At 40.7% G+C, this 24,699-nt stretch overlaps 1 protein-coding gene across 7 annotated transcripts in view; it reads right to left on the bottom strand.

The window, feature by feature from the left end:
• Positions 1 to 24,699, bottom strand: part of MPPED2 (metallophosphoesterase domain containing 2) — a 172,791-nt gene that overhangs the window by 136,871 nt on the left and 11,221 nt on the right. Inside the window, exon 3 of one of the 7 annotated variants that reach the window (XM_054699308.1) lies at positions 16,807 to 16,829. The exons of the other annotated variants lie outside the window; for them this stretch is intronic. Within the exon in view, the coding sequence (XP_054555283.1) occupies positions 16,807 to 16,829 (23 nt within the window). The remainder of the gene's footprint in view (positions 1 to 16,806; positions 16,830 to 24,699) is intronic. 7 annotated transcript variants of the gene reach the window in all.

The following is a 24,699-nucleotide window of genomic DNA, read 5'->3' as shown; positions in this document are numbered from 1 at the left end:
GGACTAGAATATCATTTCTCATTTCTCTTTGTCCTGACTCTTAAATGTTTGCTGCAGGATCCAAAATGAGGAAGTATTCCCAGTACAGCCCGGCAGAGGGGAGGTGAGAATAGCCAGGAATTTTGATGTGAGTTTGCCAAAGCAACTTCATGGAGCACTGGTGGCAATTTAGCACATGGACCATTTTCATAAGCACTTGGCGGGCAGGGTATAGAGTTCACACACATCTATACCTGCTGCTTCCACAGCTTACAGGGCAAAGAAATGGACTCCTTGGTTCTTCTTCTCATTCAAGTGAAAGGGGAAACCTCATCCAGACCCCCCTGTCAGGGGTGTCCCTAAGAGCCAAAGGCACAGCCCTCCCTGAGAAAAGACACAGTAAGACTTCCCTCTCGCATGGTCCAGCTCAGGGCTGGTGCTGTCTTGACAAAAGGCTACAAAATCAGGCGAAGCTGTGAATCGTGCTGCAAGGTTTCTGGGCTAAAGATTCTTTTTCCACAGGAGATGAGTATAACTCACTACTTGTTCTCCACAAACTCAGTTCCAACTGAAACTCAAGAAAGGTGAACAACTGTGCCCGTTGTGACCTGCCCACTGTTGCCTCCACCTTTAACTTGTCGACGGGTTGAATCCTTCATCCTTTTTCAAAAGGCTGCCTCAGATATAATCTGATTTCATCCTTACCTTATAGGTCAAAAGGACAGTGTTATTACTCCCATTGCCTCTAAGATCCCAAGGGGCTGAGTGACTGGCTCATGTGTCAATGTGAATGGCAGAACAGGATCCAGGCTCATGCTTTCTGACTCCCAGCAATAAAAATCATGGCTCCCATCAATGTACGCGATTTGCCATGCATCAGGCACTGTGCCAAGCATTTTATGAACATTACCTCATCTCGTCCTTGCCAGAACCCTACAACATGGGTATTATTAATCCCATTTTACAGATAAGAAATACTGGGTTTATGAGGTTAAATAATTTCCCCAAGGCCAGAGATGTCATAAATGGTGAAGCCTCAATTACCAGGGGAGTCTGTCAGACTCCTGGCGTATTCTTTTAAGAGTCCAGTACTTTTTGCTATGAAAAGCCAAAGTTAATTAAGTCTTCTCCAGTTCTGAAGATTTCAAATATGTACCTAACAAACTTTTGAAATGCAAGTCTTATCCACTTTGATACTGTTCAACTGAAATCATTCTAAGAAACGATAAAGTGCTATCTCTTGTCAGGTGTTTTTACTGGCCCAAATATCATTTGCTTACATCTCCTGCTTCGTTTAAAAGAAAACCAGATGGTTCAATATAAATTCCTGCATGAAATTTACTACAATCCCCCAGAAAACTTTATGAGCATACTAAGTTCTCAAGACAAACAGGAGGATTCAAATCCCAAATACACAAACTGAGAAGCTCTGGAATGTGGGTGAGTTACTGAACTTCATGCTTCAGTTTTCTCTCATTTACATTAGGGGTAAAAATACCTCGCAGAGATGTTGTGAGGACGTAATGAGAATGCGCTGAGCGCAGCGTAAAGGACCAATAATTATGTAAATTATTACTGTTTCGTTGTTATTTCTGTCTCTGCAAAATTTCTCAGGATTGCCCTAATTCCAGGAGGTTTGACAGAACCTGAAGACTCCCTTAACGGCGTTCCAAATATGGCTCTTACAGATAAAAAAGCACCCTGCACCCTATCGGAGAAAGAACATACCATTTTGTAATTCATAATTCTACTCTGTCTCTTAAAATTATTATCCACCGGTTACTATTAAAAATGTCAAGTCTTTTATATCACCTTAGTGCTCTGTCAAATAGGTGTTATTTTACACAAAGTAATGTGTTAATTCAGTCAAGTAAGGGTCACCTGAGAAACCAGAATCACAAAGGATAAGTGAATTTCCTTAAACTTCCCCCCAAAGATGAGAAATTATTATTTTACTGTTTAAAAAAAAGCTTTTTTGCTCCTAATTATAAAAATATATGCTTTACTAGGGTTAGGAATAGCTAACATTAGTAAAATTAAGAATGTGTATATAAATGCAAAGAAAGGCCCACATTCAGCTACACGGCGATACCTACTAACTACTAACATTTTGGTATCTTTCCATTTTTGTCTTTGCGCTATGCATTTTTAAAACATAATTGGGATCATTCTGCATTCAAAATGTTATATTCTGGGATTTTTTTCTCCACTGAAACCATTATAACATCAGCATTTTCGATGTTACTGCAGACTCTTCATAAACGTTTTCACTGGCTGCAGGGTATTTCACGTTACTTTTGTCATAATTTTCTAAACCGTTTCCCATTGCTGAACTCCCCCCAAAGGCTTTTAAGCTGTCAAGCCCAGACAAGATTTCTAGACACACAGCCCTAACAATGGGGCCTGCCTGTGGTCATGAATTGAGCCATTTGGGTAACTAGCAACATAACTTCTCCCCCTAAGTGAGAGGTGCTGTGGGTCCTACTCTTCAAATACCAACAGTCCAAGAGTTCAGTGATGTGTAAACCCCAAATGCCCAGAGTTCTGGGCAACAATTACAACAGCTCCTCTAAGATAAATAAAATAAGGTTCTGTGTGGTCCTGGTCACCCTCAGTGAGCCCAGGAAAGAGCACAAGCCTCCCCCACCTTTGCAGCCTGCACTCAAAACAAACTGGGCAGGGCCTCCCCAGTGGCGCAGCAGTTGAGCGCTGGGTTGCGGGGCTACCTGAGGCCTCTATAGTGCGGGTTCGATCCCCGGCTGCCAGCATGGCACACAGAACTCTCCTGCCGCCCGCTGCTCCCCTCAGCAGTGTACTTCGTCAGTCTGTCTGTTCTGCTCCCCGTTCTGGTGAATTCTCTCACCCTCCCATGCTTCTGACTGTGCCCAATGCTTGTATAGATAAATAAATAAATCTTTAAAAAAAAAAAAAAAACTGGGCACATACAGTGTCTCCTTTCTCCTCAGCTCCTACATCATTTACTTGCAAACATCGCTGTTCAACACCACTCAATACCATTTGCTGCCAACTGCATCATAAAACCAACTTTTTACAGTAATCTACCATGTTTGTTGTATTTTCTTGGGGGCGGGGGGGAAGAGGAGCGAGGCAGAAGGGTAAGGGTTAACGTAGGAAAAAAAACAATGGTGATCTTGCTTCTTCTTGTTACAGACTGTGTCTCTGAAGTCAGAAAACACAACTGTCAATGCTTACTCCTTATCCTCATGTTCAGGCATGGCTGTGGGCTTAAGATCTAGAATTTAAGGGCCTCCCTGGTGGCACAAGGGGTTAAGACACAGCACTGTGAAGCTCTCTGCAGTCACTGCAGCAGGAGTTCTATCCCTGGCCAGGAAGGTGACCCACATGGCACAGCAGACCTCTTCTGTCTCGCCCGCTGCTCCCCTCAGCAGTTATTTCAGTTATCTGCCTGTTCTGCTCCCCACCCTGTCTCTGGAGAATCCTCTCGCCTCCCCTTCCCCCACCTCTGGCCTATATCCCAGTTTTTTGTATGCATAAATAAATAAACCTTTAAAAAAAAAAAGATCTAGGATTTAGTACCACACCTTTCAATTTAGGAAGGATGGTGTGGTCTCAAGAACGTGTGAGTTACATCTGCATTCCCCCAAGTTAAAACAAAGAAGCAAGCAAGGAGTTTTGTTTTAAGCAGCTAAAGGTTAAGTCAAGAAAGGACAACGTTCATGAACTTCAAAGCACAGTAGCTGCAATTTTGAAAATGATCATTGTTCCTGTTAAAAACCAGATTAGGAATAGAGAAGAAATTACATCAAGTCCAAAGTCAGAATAAGCTAAAAGAAAAGAATGGGTTTTGTGACAAGAACTGGGTTTGAGTTCTCACTCAAGCCCCATGACCTAAAATGGCCACTTAAAAGAGTTCTTCAAGTATTACATACAGCATCTTCAACTTCCAAGGATCATCAGTGGCACAGAGCTTGTGTTTCTGATGTTGTGAGAAGTTCAGTATTATTGACACTAAGAAAAGCCTATACTGCAAGAGCTGTCAGGTAGTCAGATTACACTGACAATACATGAGTGCCAATAATTATAAACATAAGGTCAACAATAAAAAAATTAAGACATTTTGGCCTATTTTTTTTGTTTGTTTTTTTGTTTTTTCACTTCATGAAGCAAACTAGGAACTAGGGAGACAAACATTACCCTTCTAGACTTCTTAGTTTGTCATAGGGCAGTTTGTCCAATGTAGGATCTATCCCCTAGGAATTGTGTGAGTTTCAGGAAGCACAGAGCACATTGCCTGTTCCAGGCCAGTCCCCTGGCAAGACCATAGCAGTTTTATGTCCTCCACTCAGCTGAGTCCCAGGCCAGGTCTCTGAGCCAACCCAGCCCAGCCCTGACTGTAGAGGGCATTCAGAAAACACTAATCCAAGGCGTTCCTGGTAGCTCAGGGGTTAAAGTCTCAGCACTATCAAGGTATCACTGCCAAGGCCTGAGTTCAAGCCCAGGCCAGGGAGGTGACCCACATGGCGCAGCAGACCTCTCCTGTCTCACCCGCTGCTCCCCTCAGCAGTATATTTCAGCGAGTCCTCCTGTTCTGCTCCCCGCTCTCTCTCTGGTGAATCCTCTCACCCACCCCCTGCACCTCTGGCCACTGCAGTTCTTGTATGCATAACTAAATAAAGATAAATCTTTAAACAAAAATAAAGCCCTAATCCATGTCCCAAGCAGCTCAGAGGCAGGCTATTCTGACATCACCCTCTGCTTTGCCTTTCACTTTAGTTCTAGTTAATGGCTCTCTCCCTCTTTCCTCATTCCCGTTACTAATCTTTATAACCGACACAATTCCAGCACAGCAGTAACTATGTCCTTGCGCTAACCTAAGACTAGACTCCTATTTTTAAATTTCTGCCTCCAAAAGCAAGAATATCCACTAGAGGTCTGCCATCTGCTGCCACACCTTCTTGGGGTTAGAAGATTCCCCCACGTTTGCCTGCACTGAGGCTGACACTGAGACAGGGTTGGAGTGGGGATGGGGTATAACCACCAATGAGAGTGCCAGGGGAGGACAGGTCACTGTGGGTTCTTCAGCTGCAAGACCACTTAGGCTCACAGAACAACTAACAGGGGAAACATAAGTCTCTAAGGCCACGAGGGTTGGTGATCTCACCCCAGGTAATATCCACAGTATCCAAAAGTCCTAACTAAAAAGCCACTCATCCAAGATGGCGCCCATCAATGAAGTCCTGGAGCTTGTGGCAATAGCAGGTCAGGGGCTAACTCACCACAGCTGGAGGTGATCATAGACAGGGCCAAGGAGATGATGCCGCAGCAGCCCACAGCCACAGTCTGAAGGTCAGATGGATAGCACCAGGCGTTGGACCAGACAGCAATGGAGACAGCACTATCAGGAGATGCTGCCACATGATCAATAGCTCTCAGAGGTGACCCAGACACAGAGTGCCTGTCACCCATTGACAGAGCTGGACAGCACTGGCCACCAGCATCACAGCTTCCTGTGAGCCACACCAACAACAAACAGCTCTTCGAGACCCCAGGCCCAAGACCTGCTGCTCCTTTCAAGGAGTGTCTGAGACAAGTCAGAGGCAAGTGCGGCCATCCCGGCCTCTGTGAAGCTCTTTGACTTCTCCCTTTGGATATCGGCTGCTGGATGTCTCTGAGAGCATCCAGTCTGAGGGAGCAATTGTCCAGCCCAAGCCAGTAAGCCCAAGCGAGCAAGTCCAAGTACCCCAGAGTGAGCTGTCCAAGCAAGCCTTAAGAGTCCAGGAGAGAGTGAGCATGTTTATCCCAAGCTGGCTTCCCTCCTGCCCTCTTGCCCCTTTCAGGGTCCTCCCACTTACCCAACTGGTTAGACCCACTTCAATCTTATGGCTGATTGGACCATTTACTAACCAGCTCATATCTCACACCTGGTCAGTCCATCCCAAGATCCAGACGCCAAATCCACAGGCCCCTCTACTGCCTGCAGCTGGAGGCTGCCCTGTTCGGCGACCTGGTAGGGGAACCACTGCCATCTGACATCACTGTTGGACACTGTTGGGGATAGCAGCCTGAGCCCCAGTGGTGACAGTGAAATGCCCACTACCTGCTGCCACTTGCACTGCCCTCAAGCAGTGCTCTGGGGCTAAGCACTGGAGCCCCAGGGGGCAAAAGGGGTTCCTGGTTTCAACATCATGTGCTGGCCTCCCTGACACCAGTTCACTAGTAAACAGCTCTGCACAGTCATCTCCAGACCTGACCTCACACCTCCCGTAAATGTGGACAGTCCCCAGAATACCACAGCATGCAGGGCTATCTGGCCTGCTCCCCCTACTTCTAGACACCACTCAGTAACAGTTATCATCACCTGTTTAATTCATCCCAGAGGACAAACTATACCCACTAAAGCTGCAAATTATTGTGTTTATGTTGGACTTTTCTTCTTCCTCCCCAAAGGAACAACTTCGGTCCTGGCCCTCTGAACTGGTCACTCAGTCGTAACTCACACCACTTGAAGTACAATAGCTCCAGACACTACCTCACTCTCTTGCCTTACCAGTTTAAAACATAGACTGATTCACTAATTTCTAGCATAAAGCAGTTTGAGGAACTTACTTTACATCTGACAGATAAGGAAAGGAGGCTCAGACCCTGAGAGGCTTGTGTCGTATCATAGCGTGAGTCAGCGGAAATTCTGAAACTAGAGGCTCCCAGACATAGGATAACTCATGCCACTGACCAACTCTTACATGGATATGTCTATGAACTAGTGGAAGAAATAAACCCTCATCACACTTCCCTGGAATCTCAAATTCTTCATTCCTGCCAATAAAGGGCCCAGTCTTCACAGTATTATTTAATACTTCCATATGAGAATGTTCCTTGAAGGAAATTATTTCTTCCATAGGTTTCCAAATAACCTCAATGTAGAGAAAATCTCTTTCTTCTTAAATTTTTACACTCATCTGTTGGTGTTTAATTGAATGGGTTAATAGTTTCGAGGGTTCCCTCTGGAATTCCATGACCTGTGAGTGTGATGTTTCCATTTGTAATTCTTTCCTGCATTATCTTCCAATCCCAGCGCCCCTTCAGTGGAAAATCCAGCAACTAAAACAGGAATTCCAAGTAAATTTGGCCTAAAATCTTAAGAGTGTTTGAAATGCAAGGTTCCTTGGAGACCATCTGTCTTAACCCGTCAGTATCAGATTTATTTTACAATGAAGAAACTGAGGTCTACTCCACCTCAATCCAATGTGCTTTTCGCAATATAGCTCCCTCAGCCTCCTAGAAATGAATTCTTCCATATTTGTGATTCCATCAGAGTGAAAAAGTCATCCCAGGTCATGCTTCTGTACAGAGCCTCAATCAATGGAACTATTCCAGAAATGTTTGTGGATCTGGATTGTATTTATTTCTTGTTTCTTCATGACTTCAGTTCCACATGGTCATGAGTATTGTTTTATAAAAGTAAAGATCCAAGGCTTTAACCATGGATCTGTGGCTGCCTCACTGACAAACCAGCCAGATCCACAGGCTCAGGCAAACTTTTGTTTCCTGACCAATTACGAAACCATGACTCTCTGGGCAATCTCATTTGACCTTGATTTTCTCATCTGCAAAATGGGAATTCCACCACCTCATTTTGAAGGTTATGGTGAAAATTAAATTAGCTGATATATCAAGAAAATTAGCACTTAGTTTGGTACACAATAAGGACTCATTAAATGGTAGCTAGTGTCTTATTGTGATTAACCAATGTAGGACAATAAGATAAGGAAAACATCGTCAGAATGGAAAACTAATCAATTAATAATGCTTAGTTTTATATTTTAGGCTGTGACAAATTTTGTATCAAGGATAATGTAAATGATCAGTGGGCATTATATTGAATCACTCTTCCCTATAATGAATTTATGAGATTATCATTTTACTTTGTTAAGCAGTCCCAGACTTAGGCAGTTTGTTTGCCTAGAACATAGCAGGGATTCAATAAATATTTAAATAAGTGAATGAATAAAAATCTCACTATGCCAAATAAGCAAATACATATCAAAACTCTGGGACAACTGTATTCACCATTCCATTTACAAGACTTAGTTTTATAATATTGCTATCTAAACTAGAGGTATTAGCCCAAACATTTTTTTGAAGACAATGTATAATTTTGTATAAGACAAAATATAATAATACAATTGTATTTTTTTGAAATTGATGTATATTTTAATTTGAGATCCTCCCAAAAGCAGCCAATGTGTCAAGACAAATTATTAACATTCATAATAGTGTAATAAACAGAACTATAATTCATGTTCATTTAGAAATGATCTTGCCTAGTTGTTGTGAGATTTAACACACATTCATTGTCAGATAATCTGTTATGATCACTGGTTTTCTTTAAAAACAACAACAATGGCTTCTTGTTAAGTAACAAGTCAGTAAACATCTAATCAGCCATCTTGGTCTCCAGAATGAAAGAAATGCAATTATTTTCATCTCTAAGCTGATGATTCCCATAAGATCACTTTGGTCAGCTGTTGGATCAGCTTTCCAGTAGTGAGTCTAGTTCCTTTGCCGATCAGTAGAAGCTGCTGTAGTAACATGTACATGAGAACTTTTAATGGCAATGGCCAAGAGGGGTCCAACTGAAGGCATTTAGCCACTAGGTCTAAAGAGTACTGTAGTCAGAGGAAGAAATCAATGGTGAGAACTCACGAATGAATATTATTCCTTGGGTAGATTGAACAGGATCTATAGGAGCCTTGCCAAGAAGGTATGAATGATTATGAGTGAAGATGATTTCTGTAGCTGGAGATGTAGAGGGCTCTGTATATAAACAGTCTCCAAACAGAGCCCCTAAAAAGATGGTTTCATAACTGTTATCAGCAATGCAGATATTGCAAGGACAGATGAAAACAACACCACCACAGAACACACACTTGCACACACATGTACACATACATATTACATGTATTTTGTTATTTTGCTTTAATACTTATTCTGGTGAATTTGTTTCTAAAAAACGGGGAAAAAATGAGTCAGTTTATCATCGCATTTCAAGTCTAGTAGTCTTTCTCAGGTTAAACTTCTGGGACCATACTCTCTTTCCGTCCTCCAAATCCAGTGTCAAGCTATTTCTAGGTAAGAGCTGCCTTGCTGATAGGTGCTTTGTAAATTGTTTCCCTTCGATTTCTTATGTTGCCTTCTTTCCTCCTACCCTTCTTCCTTGTTTTCTTTCCTTTTTATAGCTTGGGAACACACCAAAATTTGCAGAGAAAAAATTTGAAAGCATGAAAATGTTTCACAGTCACAACCAATTCTTTTCAAATAGTTAGCAAACCTGGTCTTCCTCATTTGGACAATTACAGCCAAAAGAAGGATCTAGTTTCAAAGTGCAGCTGCTCATTTGAAGTGGGATAAGCATGGTTAATTTTTTCAATGAGAAAATGGTGATGAATGGAATAGAAAATAAGGATATCTTAAAGCTAGACTAAAAAAAAAATATTTCAACTCAAGCAGGTCATCAATTTGGAAATATTATCCAGACAATGTTTCAATTCACAGAGATGAGTTTTCAGGAAATCTTAAGTGACTACAAATGAAAGTATGCCTTGGAGACCACTTTAAATAAGTCACAGTAGTCACACAGGCAACTCTAAACCCTGCAACATCCAGCTGCAGTGGAATCTACAGGAGGCCACTGGGATCCCCAAGCACACAATTATCTCCTTTGTAAACCACACAGCAATAGTAACAAAGGTCTCTACAATTTTCATTAATAAAAGTTCATTGCAGATTGCAATAATAGTTATTCTTATGACCTCAGAATATTAGTTTGCAGACTAAAACAAACAAATGATCTTTAAAACTACCTCCTAAGACACCAGTCATACAAGTATATTCCCTTTGTGAAAATTCACTGTTAAATACTATTAGTTTATACATTTCTCTGTATGTATGCTATACTTCAATTAAAAGTTTACTAATTAAAAAGAAGCTGTATACAAGCCTCTCCTTCCTTCCATGTGAAATGTTATTGCCAGACACATTTTTTTTTTCGATAATTTGAGAACACAAAACTGCACCTCTCCTTCAAAGTCTTATTGGGAAAGTTAGCTACTTTACAATGTTAGTTTTCCTTAGGTCTTTTAATAAAAAAAAAATCTACTTTCTCATATTTTAATTTCCCACACATCACATTTAATTTTTCCTATTTCTCTCTACTATTTATTCTATGTGAAGCATGTTAAATTTAATACCTTTCCAAATAGCCAAAGTTCATCATTTATTATCAAGCACGTTTGCTGTGTTGGTGAGTTACTATAACTAGCATGCTCTTTCTTTTTGAAAGCAGCCTCCACATTTAACAAAGGGCACAATCAGCACTACAGCCTTGTGGGGTTTTATCAATAATGGAGTTGATAAACAGAGGTTTGTGGATAACCACACTGTGTTATAGGTTATCTAAGCAGTCATACCTTTCCTTGGACTTCTATGTTAAAAATTCATGAATTAAGAAAACCCCAGGGGAAGGGGGTGATGATTTGTGGAACAGGACTTTCTCATTTGTCACTGAAATCATTAATGTTCAAGTCAGTGATTATTATTGTTGTGTTAAATTATTTATTTTCAAGGAAATAAGCTGGGGAATCTCCAAAATACTTCTCAGTCATCGGCCTTAAGGAGACCTTTGAAATAGTCAATTAAGATATGTATGGGCATACTGGTCAAGAAAAGAACAATGACTGACTCAAAGAAAATTTTTTTTAAATGTAAACCATTTTCTGTAGCCAACTGCCTGAAAATCTTCAGATTGCTTTATGCTTCCAACCAAGACTGACTGGCATTTACTCTTAGTAAGCAGAAGTTGTCACAAACGACAGAAAGTGATTAGCAATCACTTGCTACACAATGTGAGATAGTCTTAAAACTCCCATTTACCCCCTACTGAACCAATATCTTAGCTCATTCTAGAGGACACAGAACAAGTATTTCGCTAGCAACTACCATAAGTGAAAATATGAGCCCCGACTCTGTAGAAGGCAACAAATTTGGTCACAAAGGAAAATGAAAGCGAGCACCCTAATACCAACTCAAGACACTTTAGTTGGAGAAAAACAGCCTGCATCCCATAACATTTTATGATACCAAATGAGATGCAGGCAATGTAATTTCACTTATGTGATTCACTTACAAGCAATGCAAATGCAATCTTGCTGATTACATTTAAAACAAAAGACTGAATCTGCTTATTTATAGAGCAGACCCATAGTCATGCAAAAATCATGCTACACCCCACCCAGTGTGAACAAAAAGAAAACAATCTGGATGCAAACCTTTTCATCTTCACGGAAAGAAAAACGTTAACGTGAACCCCAGGTTGATCCAATATGCTTAATAATGTGGTTTTTCAGGTGCTCTCAACAGATACAAGGTCAATTGTGTGAGTAATCTTAGCTGAGGCATTCAGCCCACATGCAAACAATGTCCAATGCAATGTTTTATTTTTTAGAGTCATCAGAAGTGTTCAGGACGCACTCTCACCTGTGTTTAATTTTAAATCTTCATTTATCTGTGGGTGTGTGTGCATGTGTATATACACATGTGTTTGCCTATAAACAATAAAGATTATAATTTTTAAAGTGAAATGTGGAGTGCTACAACCAATATAAATTCACAAGCTAGACTCCTCACAATGCGTATTTTTTTAACTTGTGTTAAGTTGGGGTCTTGAACATTCCAGAACAATCAATTTTAATCCTCCCCCAAACCCGGAGTGTTTACAGCTAATTTTCCTATTATAAAGTTCAATTGTTAGAGCTGAATATGAAAGTTGCCGCCAAAGGTCACCTCTGAACTTCCCAGAAAAGGAAGCTGGAAGAATTCTACCTTCTGTGATGCTCAATTTACAACAACCTAACAGGTCCTTCTGTCCCAATCAGTTAGACCAATGTCCTGCTGCCAGTCATCTCACCTATATCCTAAGCATTTGGCTATGCTATAGATAGCTAGTTCTGCAGCACCCTAGGCAAAGAGGATCATAGCCAAAGCCAACGTGGGCCCAGCTGTGGCTTTAACATAAATAAGTGTCATGCCACCGAGCACCTGCCATGGAGCATCTTCCAAAAGGGAAATTGCATGTGACTGGATATGTTTCTGTGGAGTGACTTGTGGCCACAAGGTTTCTCAATCTAAATGAAGAAGACACACTTCAATGGTCTACCGATTGATGCCAAAACCAATTATGGACGACAGATGAAATTTTCTATGCAGTAACACTAGCTCTTTAGCCAGAGACATCATTTCCAAATAATCACCTCTGAGAACTTCTCAAACAAGGAAGTGTTTTTGAAATTAACTCTTGATCTTTTGATATTTGCCCTAATCAGGTTTCAAATTGTACTCAAACCGAAACTTTGTAAAATTTATTCTGTGGAAGCAGTCAACCTTCCATCTTCCTGTCTCCAAATGGAAAGGACCTAGGAGCTGCTTTCTACACAGTGCAAGCAGTGGGCCAGAAACCATTTAACTTGTTAGGAATGTGAGCCATTATCTGATCCCAAGGCATATGGTTGCACACATCTCAACTCCCACATCCCAGCAAAAATGCAATTGCTGTCCAAGTATGCACAGTCTCTAAGTAGGAAACAGCAGTGGTTTCAAAGGTTCAGAAGATGCTGCCAGACTGGAGAAGAAGTAAGGGACACAAGAATGGTAAGAGAGGAAGAGACATTATGACATGAAAGCAAAGTATGATCCTGTAAGGCATTTTATTTCAACTGCTCTTGATCATAAGGTGCCTCCTCTATCTAGGGACTCTATCTTCTTTTAAAAGAATCAGAGGGCCTCCCCGGTGGCGCAGCCTCTGCAGCGCTGGTTCAATCCCCGGCTGCTCCCCCAGCCACGGGAGGAGGGTCCCACATGGCGCGCAGACCTCTCCTGCCACCCGCTGCTCCCCTCAGCAGTGTACTTCGGTCCTTCTGCCTGCTCTGCTCCCCGCTCTGGCTCTGGTGAATTCTCTCACTTTCCCGCACTTCTGACTGTACCCAGTGCTTCTATAAATAAATAAAAAGAAATCTTTAAAAAAAAAAAAAAGAATCAGACCTCAAAATACTTTGACTATCCTGAGGTCTGTCTACTTGGGAAAAATAGGAAATAAAAATGGAAAGCAATTTAATAGATCTAAGTTAATTCCATGTTGTTGAAAAGGACTCTTTGCAGTTGTGTTCTTGAAAAATCTGCCCTCACTTCTCCTCAGTTAGGATTTATTGCCTGTCCCAAACTGTAAGTTCCTTAAACACCTTCCGCTCACTGTCATAAAGACATATAATGTACTGGAAACCAACAGTCCTCTGTGACCTTGATCAAGTCATTTGACCTCTCCGGGCTGCCAACTAGCCATAAGTAAAATTCTCTAAATGTGTTCCCTCAGAGTGAAAATAGTACAGAAATATGCAAAAATATACCCTGATATTCTATGACTAATAATATACACAATTATTTTATCAAATATTATTTCATTCAGACATATTTGCATTTGAGGGTAACTCTGAATAAGTAAAACACCCCTAGAAGACAAGGACTGGGTAGTTTATAGTTCTACACTATTCTGATTTCTAGACCCAAGAAGATATTCATCTATGCACTGATAATTTTTATTTATTGTCCAGGCACTGTGCTCTGCCCTAGGAATAAAACAACAGGCAAAACAGTCACAATCTTTGTCCCCCTACACTAGCTCCAATAAATACTTACTGATTCATTGATTGGAACATTTTCAATGACACCCAACTTCTCCCCCAAATACCTACTCATTGTGCTGTCCTATAGGTGGCTTCCAAGATGTCCATCAAGTCAAACAACTCTTTCTTTTATTTAAATATTTCAGAAGGTCTCATTTCCAAGTAGAAGTATTAGAGGACAGTAGAACTGCAAAGGAGGCCTCAACCTCTTAATTCCAAAATAGGAGAGCTACCAAAACGCCACCCTTCAGATACTGATGAGTGACAGAAGGTGGCAGGGGCTTGTTCAGCAAATGAGAGGAGGAAACTGAAAAAGTAAGGCTGGCAATAACTGGTACTTGGGTTGGCGTTATAATACCAGGGATGACTCGCTGAAGAAGATGGGAAGATTCTTAAGTTTAGAGAGACTTTATCAGAGGACAAAATGACAAAAGCAATACATATTGAAGACTGCTGGTTGACTTATCAAAGATGTATTTTATACCTGAGCTCCCAGGCACTACGGAGGACTTGTGATCAGCTAGCATCAGTCCTGACCTCACAGATCTTCCAGTCTAGCAAGGCAAACACTGACATGCATGACTACCCCCTTATACTAGAAGATGTAATTTTCAAAATGGTGGTTAACTGGTGCTGAAGTGTTTGTGGATTTAAGTCACATAATAAAATGGAAGGCCTGTTGTTCTAAGAACTAGGTTCTAGGCACAACTGGGATGGAGATATGATAGATACTTACTTTGGAGAAAGGAAGGCTGACTCTCTCTTGCTATTTCTTACCAGGTCCCTGGGCTCTAATGGTTATTTCCCTAGTTATTTGGATATATCTACCATTTTCTATTTTTGGTGGTTTCTCCCAATAGACCCCAAGGTAATTGTTCCCCGACTTGCCTGCCCTCAGGCCTTATGGGTACATGCTCACATATATCCCTATGAATGCAATTTCTGGTGTGTCACACCTCATCTGCCCCATACCTTGACCTTGAGGATCTTCTACTTCTGAGATACAGATGCTAACATCAGTCCAAGCAAACACTTCGATAAGATTTACTGTGTCCAACAAAATGTCCTAAGAACTACATACAAATCAACTAATTTAGCCCTCATAATAACCCCATGAAGTAGGTTCTACTTTCCCCCCACCCCCTTTTACAAATGAGAACACAGAGAGGTTAAGTAACTTGTCCAAGGTCACACAGGTAGTAAGAGGCAAAGCAGGACTCAAACTCTGGTGATCTGATGCTACAGTGCATCTTCCCAGTCACCACATTCTGCTGCTTCTCCTCACACAGTGAGGCTCAGAGGTACTTTCCAAACCTGGAGCCATTTACTGCAAAAGTACTTACTAAAGCCTACCTGTTAAACTTGACTACATTTTCTTAATTTCCTGAGCATTCGCTTATTTTTTTCAATCTAACCAAGAGACCAAAAAGGGGGAAAGAAGCAAGGAAACAGATGCGACCAATTCGAAGAGCATCAAATGCATTCACAGCCCCCTAATCTGACTTCATATGTGAACAAACAAGATACATAAATCTGAGTAGATTGGTTGTTCATATAAACAATTCAGAACCTTATCGTGCCTTTCTGCACTGACTCCAATTCATCAAAAATGTAGGAGCAGGTTATATATGGCAGCCTCCATTAACTGAAACACACCAATAAATTTCCAAAATGTAGGACTCAGCACCAAAAACATATATATATATATATATATAAATGTGGGTGGAGAAATCCCCACATATATTGTGAACTCCGTACAGCCGGTGCCTCCTCTGTGCAGTCTGGAATCATGCATAATGCAACACCACAACTGCTAACAGCAGGCGCGCACCAGATAATTTACACTTGTTTTTATGGACACGAGGAACTGATCTTTGAAGCTGTCCCTAATGAGATTCCGCTTGGCCCTAACAGCATCCTGAGAGAGGGTTCCGGTTTTCTACTTGGCATCCGGCGCATATTTATAATGCAGAATACAAGCTCATTTAAATTGCACATGTGGATTTTGGTGTCTTCCCTATTCTAAAGAAAGATGTTCATATACTAAGGAGCACTGACTCCTCAATTACTAAACCATACTTTACCTAAACAATGTCACTGCCAGTCACTACAGGTACTTATCAAAGAGGCAGGTGGATCAAAAGGCTTCTACCCGCTGGGCAAAAAGCTCCCCAACTCTAGCCCAGCATGCAAGTCCAGAAAACTCAATTAGGTCCTCAGCCAAAGGGCAGCCCCAGAAAACCTGATTAGGCAACACGTCCCTTAGCAGACCTAGTTATGGGGGCAGCTTGAGAGAAAACCTAAAGTCAGTTACCTAAATTAACTTCCTGTCCCCAAGAATTTGCAGCACAAACCTCGCTTTCTTTTAATCTGCCTCCTTTAAGTTGGGCCCCATGTAAAATTCTCTCTTTAGCTTGGCACTTTATAGCATGACTTTTGTTGATCATTTGGTTTAAGAGATTTATGGCTTTGTCACCCATAATTAGAACTCCATGCCATAAACTAATTTTGAATTTCATTTGTTTTACCTTTAAATCAAATATTTAGAAGGTTTTCAATGGTTATATGTAACACTAATATTGTTATGATGGCATTTTCTGGATTGTACTCAAATCACAAATTTCTGTCAAAATGGTTATTAGTTATTCTGCAAGAACTTGAAAAGTATACTAATTAAAAAAAAAGTAAAGTTGTTAAAGAAAACATAGGAGTGCAGAATAAAACTGGTTCAAAATGCACTACTCCCCTCGTAACCGATGGCCTTGTTTTCATGGTCTTCATTTCAGGTAAACTCCATATGTTAGGGGCAACAGTCAGTCAGAATGCTGCACTCAGGTTAAAATATCCTAATTAACTTCACGCTTCTAATTAACAATTGTCGATGCCAAGTAGTATTAATGAATGAGCATTTTACTAGGAGTTAAAACAATATACTTTCCACTGACTCAATTTTTAAATTAGAGAACAATACAGGAAACCCACATCTTTCAGGTCAAGTTGAAAGTGAAGCTTTGATATTTTTCCTATGTTAGAAATGAGAGTTTACTACTGTTCAACAATCAACTGAAGGCAGGATAGATGACAGTATTAGTGTACGAGTATCAGAAATACTCACTCTGAGCTTCATCCAGCTCCATCCTGAAAAAAACACGGGAGACTTAAATAAGTTACCCTTTTTCAAGCCAAGTATACCATCAAGAGTAAATACATGCTCTCAAAATGAATGAATGATTACCAGGGAGCACACACTTCTTGGGGAAAGCACAGAGCAAGAGAACATGGAATCCCTGCACACTCAACTTTCACTCACTCACCAAGTATTTGACAGTGCCTGGAATGTGCCTAGCACCGTGAAAGTTTCTGTGGATACAGGCAAAAAAAAAAAAAAAAAAAATCATACAAAAAGACAGAATTGCTGTCTTTATAGAACTGATAACCTAGCAGAAGACAGTCATTTCACAATCAGAAACAATCTGTGATAAATTGGACCATGGGAAGCATCACTTGTAGGTACTGAGTGCACAGAAAGGGCTTCTCTGATTCAAAGGGAGGAGGCTCGCAAAGAAGTGATGAAGGTGGAAGTCAGAAGGAGCATCCAGGGAGGAGTCCTCGCAACATCATTCAGAGCTTCAAAGCTCAGGGAACGAAGTGGACCTTCCGGTAGCCTTCCCTCCACCTCCCAGTGCCCCTTCACTTGGAAAAATTAACAGTAAAAAATTCAAGAGGTGTGTGCCCAGAAAGATGAATTTACAGTATACTATCCCTTCCGTGTCAGCACGGAATGCAGACAAGATTGAGGACCTTGGGAAAAATCGGTGGACAGATCACCAAAGTTGGCATTAACGACTGCCAAATGTCTGGCTGGCACCAATGTACGGGCTAAATTGGCCATAAAAACCTCACTGTAGTCTTGCTCCTCTCAAAGGAAATCACTTTGCAATCCACAGTGAGGCTTACTCAGAGGCCAGGGCTGGGGGGAGGCCTTGAATTTTTAGCTTAACTCAATTGCACGGTTTAGGGCAAGAGTTTCATGTTTCAGTTGTGCAGTCAGGTAATCTGATCTCATCAGAGTTTCAATGGCTTCTAAAAAATCCAAAGTGTTAAATCCTTTCCCAGCCTCCCCCAGAGCAGTCTAAGGGTGGTTTTTTCCAACCTCCATTCTCCTCCTTCCAGTCTTTCGGTCTCATAGTCAAGCTGTCACTAAGTCTCAGACACTAATTTAATACTCATTTCTTAATACTAAAGTCTAATTGCAATCTGTGTTCTAAAATAATGCATGCTCACCTACCCTAGTCCCTTTAAAAACAGGGAGGGAGAGGTGATGAAAGGATAATGAAACTAGAATATGCAGAATCGGTGCTTTATTTCAGGGACAATTCCATTATCATAAGTCCTTATAAGCCTGGGAAGAACATTTTCTGGTTCTGTGGAATCGAAGGCAGCAGACCCAAGCAAATTTCACAACTGCAGTAAAAGGCCCATCTCTGAGAGTTACACTGTCCCAGGCAGCATGCAGGGAGCTGAGATAAGTGTTTATTAAGTCTGTGCCCCTGGCTATCAGTAGGTTAACTGTAGACTCAGTCTCTCCCTCCCATATGGGAATCCCTTAGGAGACAGCACTACCCTAAAAACTTTAAAAGCAGGAGAGGGAAAAAGAAACTAAAATAAAATCCCAAACTCTCAGTATGAATAAATCAGACACACCAAACGGAATGACAACAACAAAAAAATGTAAGAGGGATGGCGGGCCAAGCGCTACTGTTAAAACTCAGCTGAAGCTCACATGTTAACGTTGTGACACAACAAAGATACTAATAATGCATTATCATTTAGTCACTGTGTGAAGTGCTTTCCTTCCTAAGTGCACCCGTTTCAGCATTACCTATGAAAGAGATATTTATTATGATGCCCACAGTAAAGATGAAACACTAGTTGCAGAGACAGACTGGCTTCTGGAACTTTTCAAATGATTACACTGTTCATATTTTTAAATGGGCCTAGATATCTGCTTAGCAGCAGCCACTCCCCTCCAAAACACATGCATTCTTCGACTGCTCATGTTCTCCACTTCGTGAAGATATTAAGTCCAGCAGGGGTTCCCGCAGCCCGTGGTCCAGCGGCTCGCAAAGCGGGCGCTGTTTGTTTATAAGGTGACACAACCTTCCTGCAGAGTGTGGGGGCATGACTGAAACCCACTCATGGCCAGCAAGCTCATTTTAATTCTACGCTTGACAAAATAAACACCTCATAAAAGCAGGTAAGCAGAAGCTACTTTCACTCTGGACTGCTTTGTCTGAAACACCTTTAACAGGGAAGAACTGACTGGAGGGAGCAAACTCTCATCTAACACAATTAAGGCACAAAGAGATGGTAATAAAGGATAAAAAAATCTCTTCCATAAAGCTAAATGATTTTGTTCTTCAAAGGAGGGTGCTGCTCACAGATACAGACAATTGCTGAGTTGCAAAGGTTCTTTCACTGCCAAGAATGAGCTGCAGGAGCAGGATCTAACCGGGCTTGCCTGAAAATCCAGGGCATTTGATTTGCCTGAAACCTGTCCCCAAAAAGGGCTCCTTTTTCTCCCCCTCTTTTGTCCACAGAAAATGAAGCTCCACTTACATGTCAGAGGAAATATTTCAAAACACTCCCTTTTTTCTCTCAAAGTGCAGAATTTATGGTAACAGATAATTAACAACAAATGACAAATAATCTGAGCAGTGAAGGTCCCAGTTTGGTTGCCAAAATGATGGTATCAAATTCCAAGATAAATAGTGGAGTGTGCAGCCTGCCATTATCATGGCTGAGGGGTCACGATGGAGAGACTCAAAACAGAGGCGCCCTCCATCACCAAGGGGCACACCGCATGCAGCCAAAAGCCTCCTCCGGCTTATTGTTTCTCTTCTGCAACCTCAAGGGTGTCACTGGGTCAGGGTAGAGTTGGGACACTCACTCCCCTTTACTGAACGGGATCCCCAAGTCTTCCCATTTCACCTAGGAAGAACACTAGATTCTTCTTTGCCATGCATTAGGGAAAAAGAAGGAATTAATATCCTTTAGGAGAACACCTCCTTCTTAGTCTGTTTGTTCATCCCAAAGATCCCCCCCTACCCTGTCCCATTCTTTTCTCTAAGTTTATCTAGTCAAAGAGGTTGCAGAGCTACTAGCTGTGTCCAGAATATAAGGGTTAAGAACAAAGTGAAAACAAGTTAACCTGCAAAAGTCAGACTCTGGGCACAACATATGGTAAGTCTCCCAGAGACTAACAGATGGCGAAATTTGGGAAATCACAATTTCAGATATTCTTACATTTCTCAAAAGCCAGTTCATAGTTCACTATTTATCAAAGGTAATTTTTTTTTTTTAAATATTGCAACACAAACCTAAAGTTTTGTGTTACCTAAAAAGGCCTAACAGGGCCTCCCTGGTGGCTCAAGGGGTTAAGCACTGCACTATGAAGCAATCGGCAGCCTCTGCAGCACGAGTTCAATCCCTGGCCCGCCAGGGAGCAACCCACATGGTGCAGCAGACCTCTCCTGACTCGCCCACTCTGCCCCTCAGCAGTGTACTTCAGTCAGTCTGCCTGTTCTGTTCCCCACTCTGTCTCTGGTCAATCCTCTTACCTCCCTGCACCTCTGGCCTGTACCACCCAGCTATAGGATGCATAAATAAATAAATCTTTAAAAAAAAAAAAAAATAAAAAGGCCTAACAAATTGTTCCTTTTCAGGGACCAGAGTAGGTCAATGTTGCTACTCTGATTCTTTCTTTCACATGCCGGCTTCATTGGTATGTAGAAATGGTCTGCATACCCCAGAAAGCAAAGTGCAATTTGTCTTATCTCCCTGTTGACTGATGTCTAGGGATGCTGGCACTCTCCTGGTGTTACAGTCAGGCGAAGGCCAGGGACATCATAATTGCAAGAAAGAGTTATGATCCACTGAATAGGCACTTCTATTCCCCCTTTCTCTCCCCTTCACACATACCCACCTGGGCTCCCAATCCCATTTTTCTTCTTGTAAAACATGCATCTTCTCATCACAATCCCTGCCTGCCCAAGCAAGACCAGAACAAGAAAGAATTGGTCATTTTTTTTTAGTGAAGTATATTACATATAAGGTGAAACCAAGAGGAATGGGTATGATATTTGTGATTGAAAAAATGTCTAACACCATCTGATGGGCTTCTGTGCTTCTCTTTGAAGTCTTTAAGGCAAACCAAAATAAAACAAAAGGGAGAATATTTTCCAAATTCAGAACTAAAATAAAGCTGGCAAAATGTCTCTCTCATAGTAAAAGGCTAAGTCTTTCAGGAAATTAGGGAAACATGCTGAGGTTTTTTATCAGGTAGGAGACTAAATGTTTTCAGTTTTAAGTCTTTGTGCAAAAAAACATTTTAAACTATGTACAATACAATACAATACATTTTGATCTATTGGTACAATACATAAAAGGCTTGAAATCTGCTCCAACTACTTAAAACCAAATACTTCAAACAAGCTGCTTTTCTTAGCCAATCAGTATTAAATGCCAAATAGCCCACCGCAAGATGGGAAAAGCTATTTTCCAATTCAAGAGTGACCGAATTTTTTGGAGACTGCTCACACAGAAACAAATGGATCTGAGATGGGGAGTGCCCAGGCATCTTTAAAGGAAGCCAGTACCGACAGAGGAACCTCAAGAATGGTTTTTCAAAGCTCAATAATATCAAGTCCTGAAAATCCACTTGTTTGCTTTGTTAAATGGTGATGTTAGTTTTCCTTTCAAACTAACATCCAGAGCATTACTATGTACTATAAAAACTGCACCAAAAAAATTTAAACCAAAAAGGGGGGCTTAAAAAAGGGGAGCTTATATTCTTGATTTGCAACAAAAAAAAAAAAAGGAAAAAGGAAAAGCCTGCAAAAATGCATTTTCTTATTTGCATACATTTTACCCTTCTACAGGGACAGAAAAAAATTGAAGGAAAAAAAATCTTCAAAGCAAAATAGCACAAAAAATATGCAGACCTAAATACTACAAGGGCCAATAAATCCAACAGTTTCCTCTGCAGAGTTAGTGTTTCTATATAGACAAAGACTCCAAGTGTATTTTTTGCATAAAGGGAAAAAAAAAAGCAGACGAACATGGTGGTCTGCAAAAGTGGGGCAGTTTTGTGTGTGTTGATATTGAAATAAAGCCTAACCTTGCCAGGATAGCTACTGAAACACCTAATTTCCAGCCTGCTCTGAAAACCTAAAAGGAACATACACATGGGAAGGAGAGAGCTGAAGAAATGCAAAAAGGAAGCAAAACAAGCTGATTGAGCAGATCTTCTGAGACTCAATGAGCTTTTTCTCCTTTCTGGAAATAGTTCAGAAATATCTAGAGCTTGTCGTACAAGATGTGGTAGAGTCAGTGCACTAGCTTTTATATTTTAAAATCTACATCTTGGTGAGCTCTAAAATCTCAGAATTGAATTAAATATCTCAAACACAAACTAACATTGCATTACTTCCTGTTTAGTTGGTTTTACAATTTTGTCTATTTTCATCAAAACATCTCCATAAAAGAAGTTTAAAAAAATATCAAAACTGTGTTTAGAACAGGGATAGACTGAGTTCATAAAGAGAGGGGAACTAATGGTTTACCACGTTCAGGCTATGTCTCTGTGTACGACAGACACACTTTGCCTATGAATCTTTTTTTTCTCTCTATAAATGTGGCAGTAATTTTAGAATTTGAAGTGTGGGTGTACCTCGGTACATGGGATCTACTTGCTTTGTCAAAATTCTGTACAACAATGTCAGAGTCAAGTAACCCAAAATCAAACAAACAAAAAAATACTACCAGTTATGTAACATACAGCGACGATTCTAAGAACAAATCCAGATGGACAAAATAAAAAAAATCTAATTTTAGATGGCCTTCTTAATGCTCGAACGCAAACAAAGAAATTCACAGGATAGGAAAAAAGTCAGCTCTAAAATGAAGTGGAGCTGTCACGGACCACAAGACCAGTACCCTCAGGGAATGTAGAGGAAAAAAGTGTATTTTAAAAAGAAATGGGAGAGGAAAAGAAAAATACCCTATGTTTATATATGAGTGGAAACTAAAAGGGCCATTCAGCATCTCCACGATGAATTTCAGATTGAAAACATTAACAAAAATTATGGCCATGCTAATGTGCAGGCCAGTGATAAATTTGTAATGAGGACAAGAAAGTGGCTTACCAAGAGAAAAATGTTTAGAATTTTTGTGAAGCAGCTAATGCAGCCCAGCTCTGTAGCAAAAGATGAATTTCTAGCTTGTTAGTGAAGTGCAATTTCACAGAACTCCAGACATTCATTCATTGATATTACTCTTCCTTGGTGTGAGAATTGGGGGTCATTTCTCTTCTCCTTGCACTCCAACTCCAAGATGTCTCACGATTATATTCTTTCCCTACAAAATACTACTAATGGTGTGGGATTTGTGTTCTTAACTTTAAATAGATAAAGTAAAATATGAGAACAAAAGAGAAATCCTAGACTGTCAGAATGGGAAAAGTTGACACTGAGTTTCATCAAGCCCAATCATCACTGAGAAACCCGAAATCCAGAGAGGTCAGCTTGCTAAAGATCATACAGCTAGTCAGTGTGATCACACAGATCAAGAAGGGACTAGAACACACTTTCCCTGAAATACTGTTAAGTCATGTACTATAGCAGGCTTTTTTTCCCCATTCATTTTTTACTGATACCACACAGTCTTCTGGTTTCCAAAAATGAATTTGAAGATACTTTAAAAAAATGTCCATTCAACGATAAGACGAAGAAGTAGGCAGCATCCTTGGCATTGTTCTCTCCCTATGCATGAGCAAGCTGAATTCTATTCAACCAATGGACAGTTGTTCTATTTCTTGATTGCAAAGTAAAACAGAAGAAGGTACCATTTGGGGCCTCCCTGGTGGCGCAAGGGGTTAAGATGTAGTCCTATGAAGCTATCCACAGCCACTGTAGCACAAATTCGATCCCCAGCCAGGGAGCTGATCCACATAGCACAACAGACCTCTCCTGTCTCACCCGCTGCTCCCCTCAGCAGTGTATTTCAGTCAATCTGCCTGTTCTGTTCCCCACTCTGTCTCTGGTGAATCCTCTCACCCCCTGCATCTCTGGCCTGTGCCCCCGCTCTTGTATGCATAAATAAATAAATCTTTAAAAAAAGAAGCAGCAGCAGCTACCATTCGTGAAGGCCAGGTCCAGATAAAGTAGATCTGCATTAGAGGGTTGCTTAATGTAAATCTTGCAGACAAAGTGGGACTTACACTTTCATCATTCTTTAAAGAACATTTTATCATAAAAGTGATATGTAGTGTTGTAAAAATTAATTCAAATTATACAAAAGCACATAAAAAGTGAAAGGGCTTGACCCCACATTCCCTCCCCTACATTCATCTGCAAATTTATTCTCTAAATAATTACCACTGATGCTAGTATTTATCTTTCCACATGTTTTTACATATTTTAAAACCAAATAGCACCTTTCTATAATACTTTTCTGTAACTTTGTTTCTAAACAAAGATACCTAATACAGACCTGAAATAAACATTTACGAAACCTCAGCTGCAGATAAATAAAATCCTGTAAGAATCTGGCATGGAATGATCACTTAAATACCTTGAAAACTTCAGATCATTTTTGATTAGCAATGCCCAAGCAACAGGGACAGATGCTACACAATTCAACAAAGCAACAACAACACAGGCTGAACTTGTCAGGTTTCATACAGCTAAGCAGTTTAGAAAAGAAAGATGTTAACACATATGTTCATCAGCTACTAGACAAAATCATAAATCACATCCTATAACATTTATAGGACTCTATCTTTCAAGCACTATATGTCACAAATGTCATTTCACTTGATGCTCATCACCATCCTGAAGGGGTCATTAAACCCATTTTACAGATGAGAAGACAGCGTCAGTAAACTATCATCACCAATCTAAGGCAGTAACTGGTAGGATTGGCATTTGTATAGAGATCTCTGATTGCA

Source organism: Talpa occidentalis, unplaced genomic scaffold (assembly GCF_014898055.3).
Source record: "Talpa occidentalis isolate TD23 unplaced genomic scaffold, MPIMG_talOcc4v2.1 talOcc4.3, whole genome shotgun sequence".
In the NCBI taxonomy this organism is placed as follows: Eukaryota; Metazoa; Chordata; class Mammalia; order Eulipotyphla; family Talpidae; genus Talpa; species Talpa occidentalis.
This window is presented reverse-complemented; position numbering and strand designations above follow the sequence as displayed.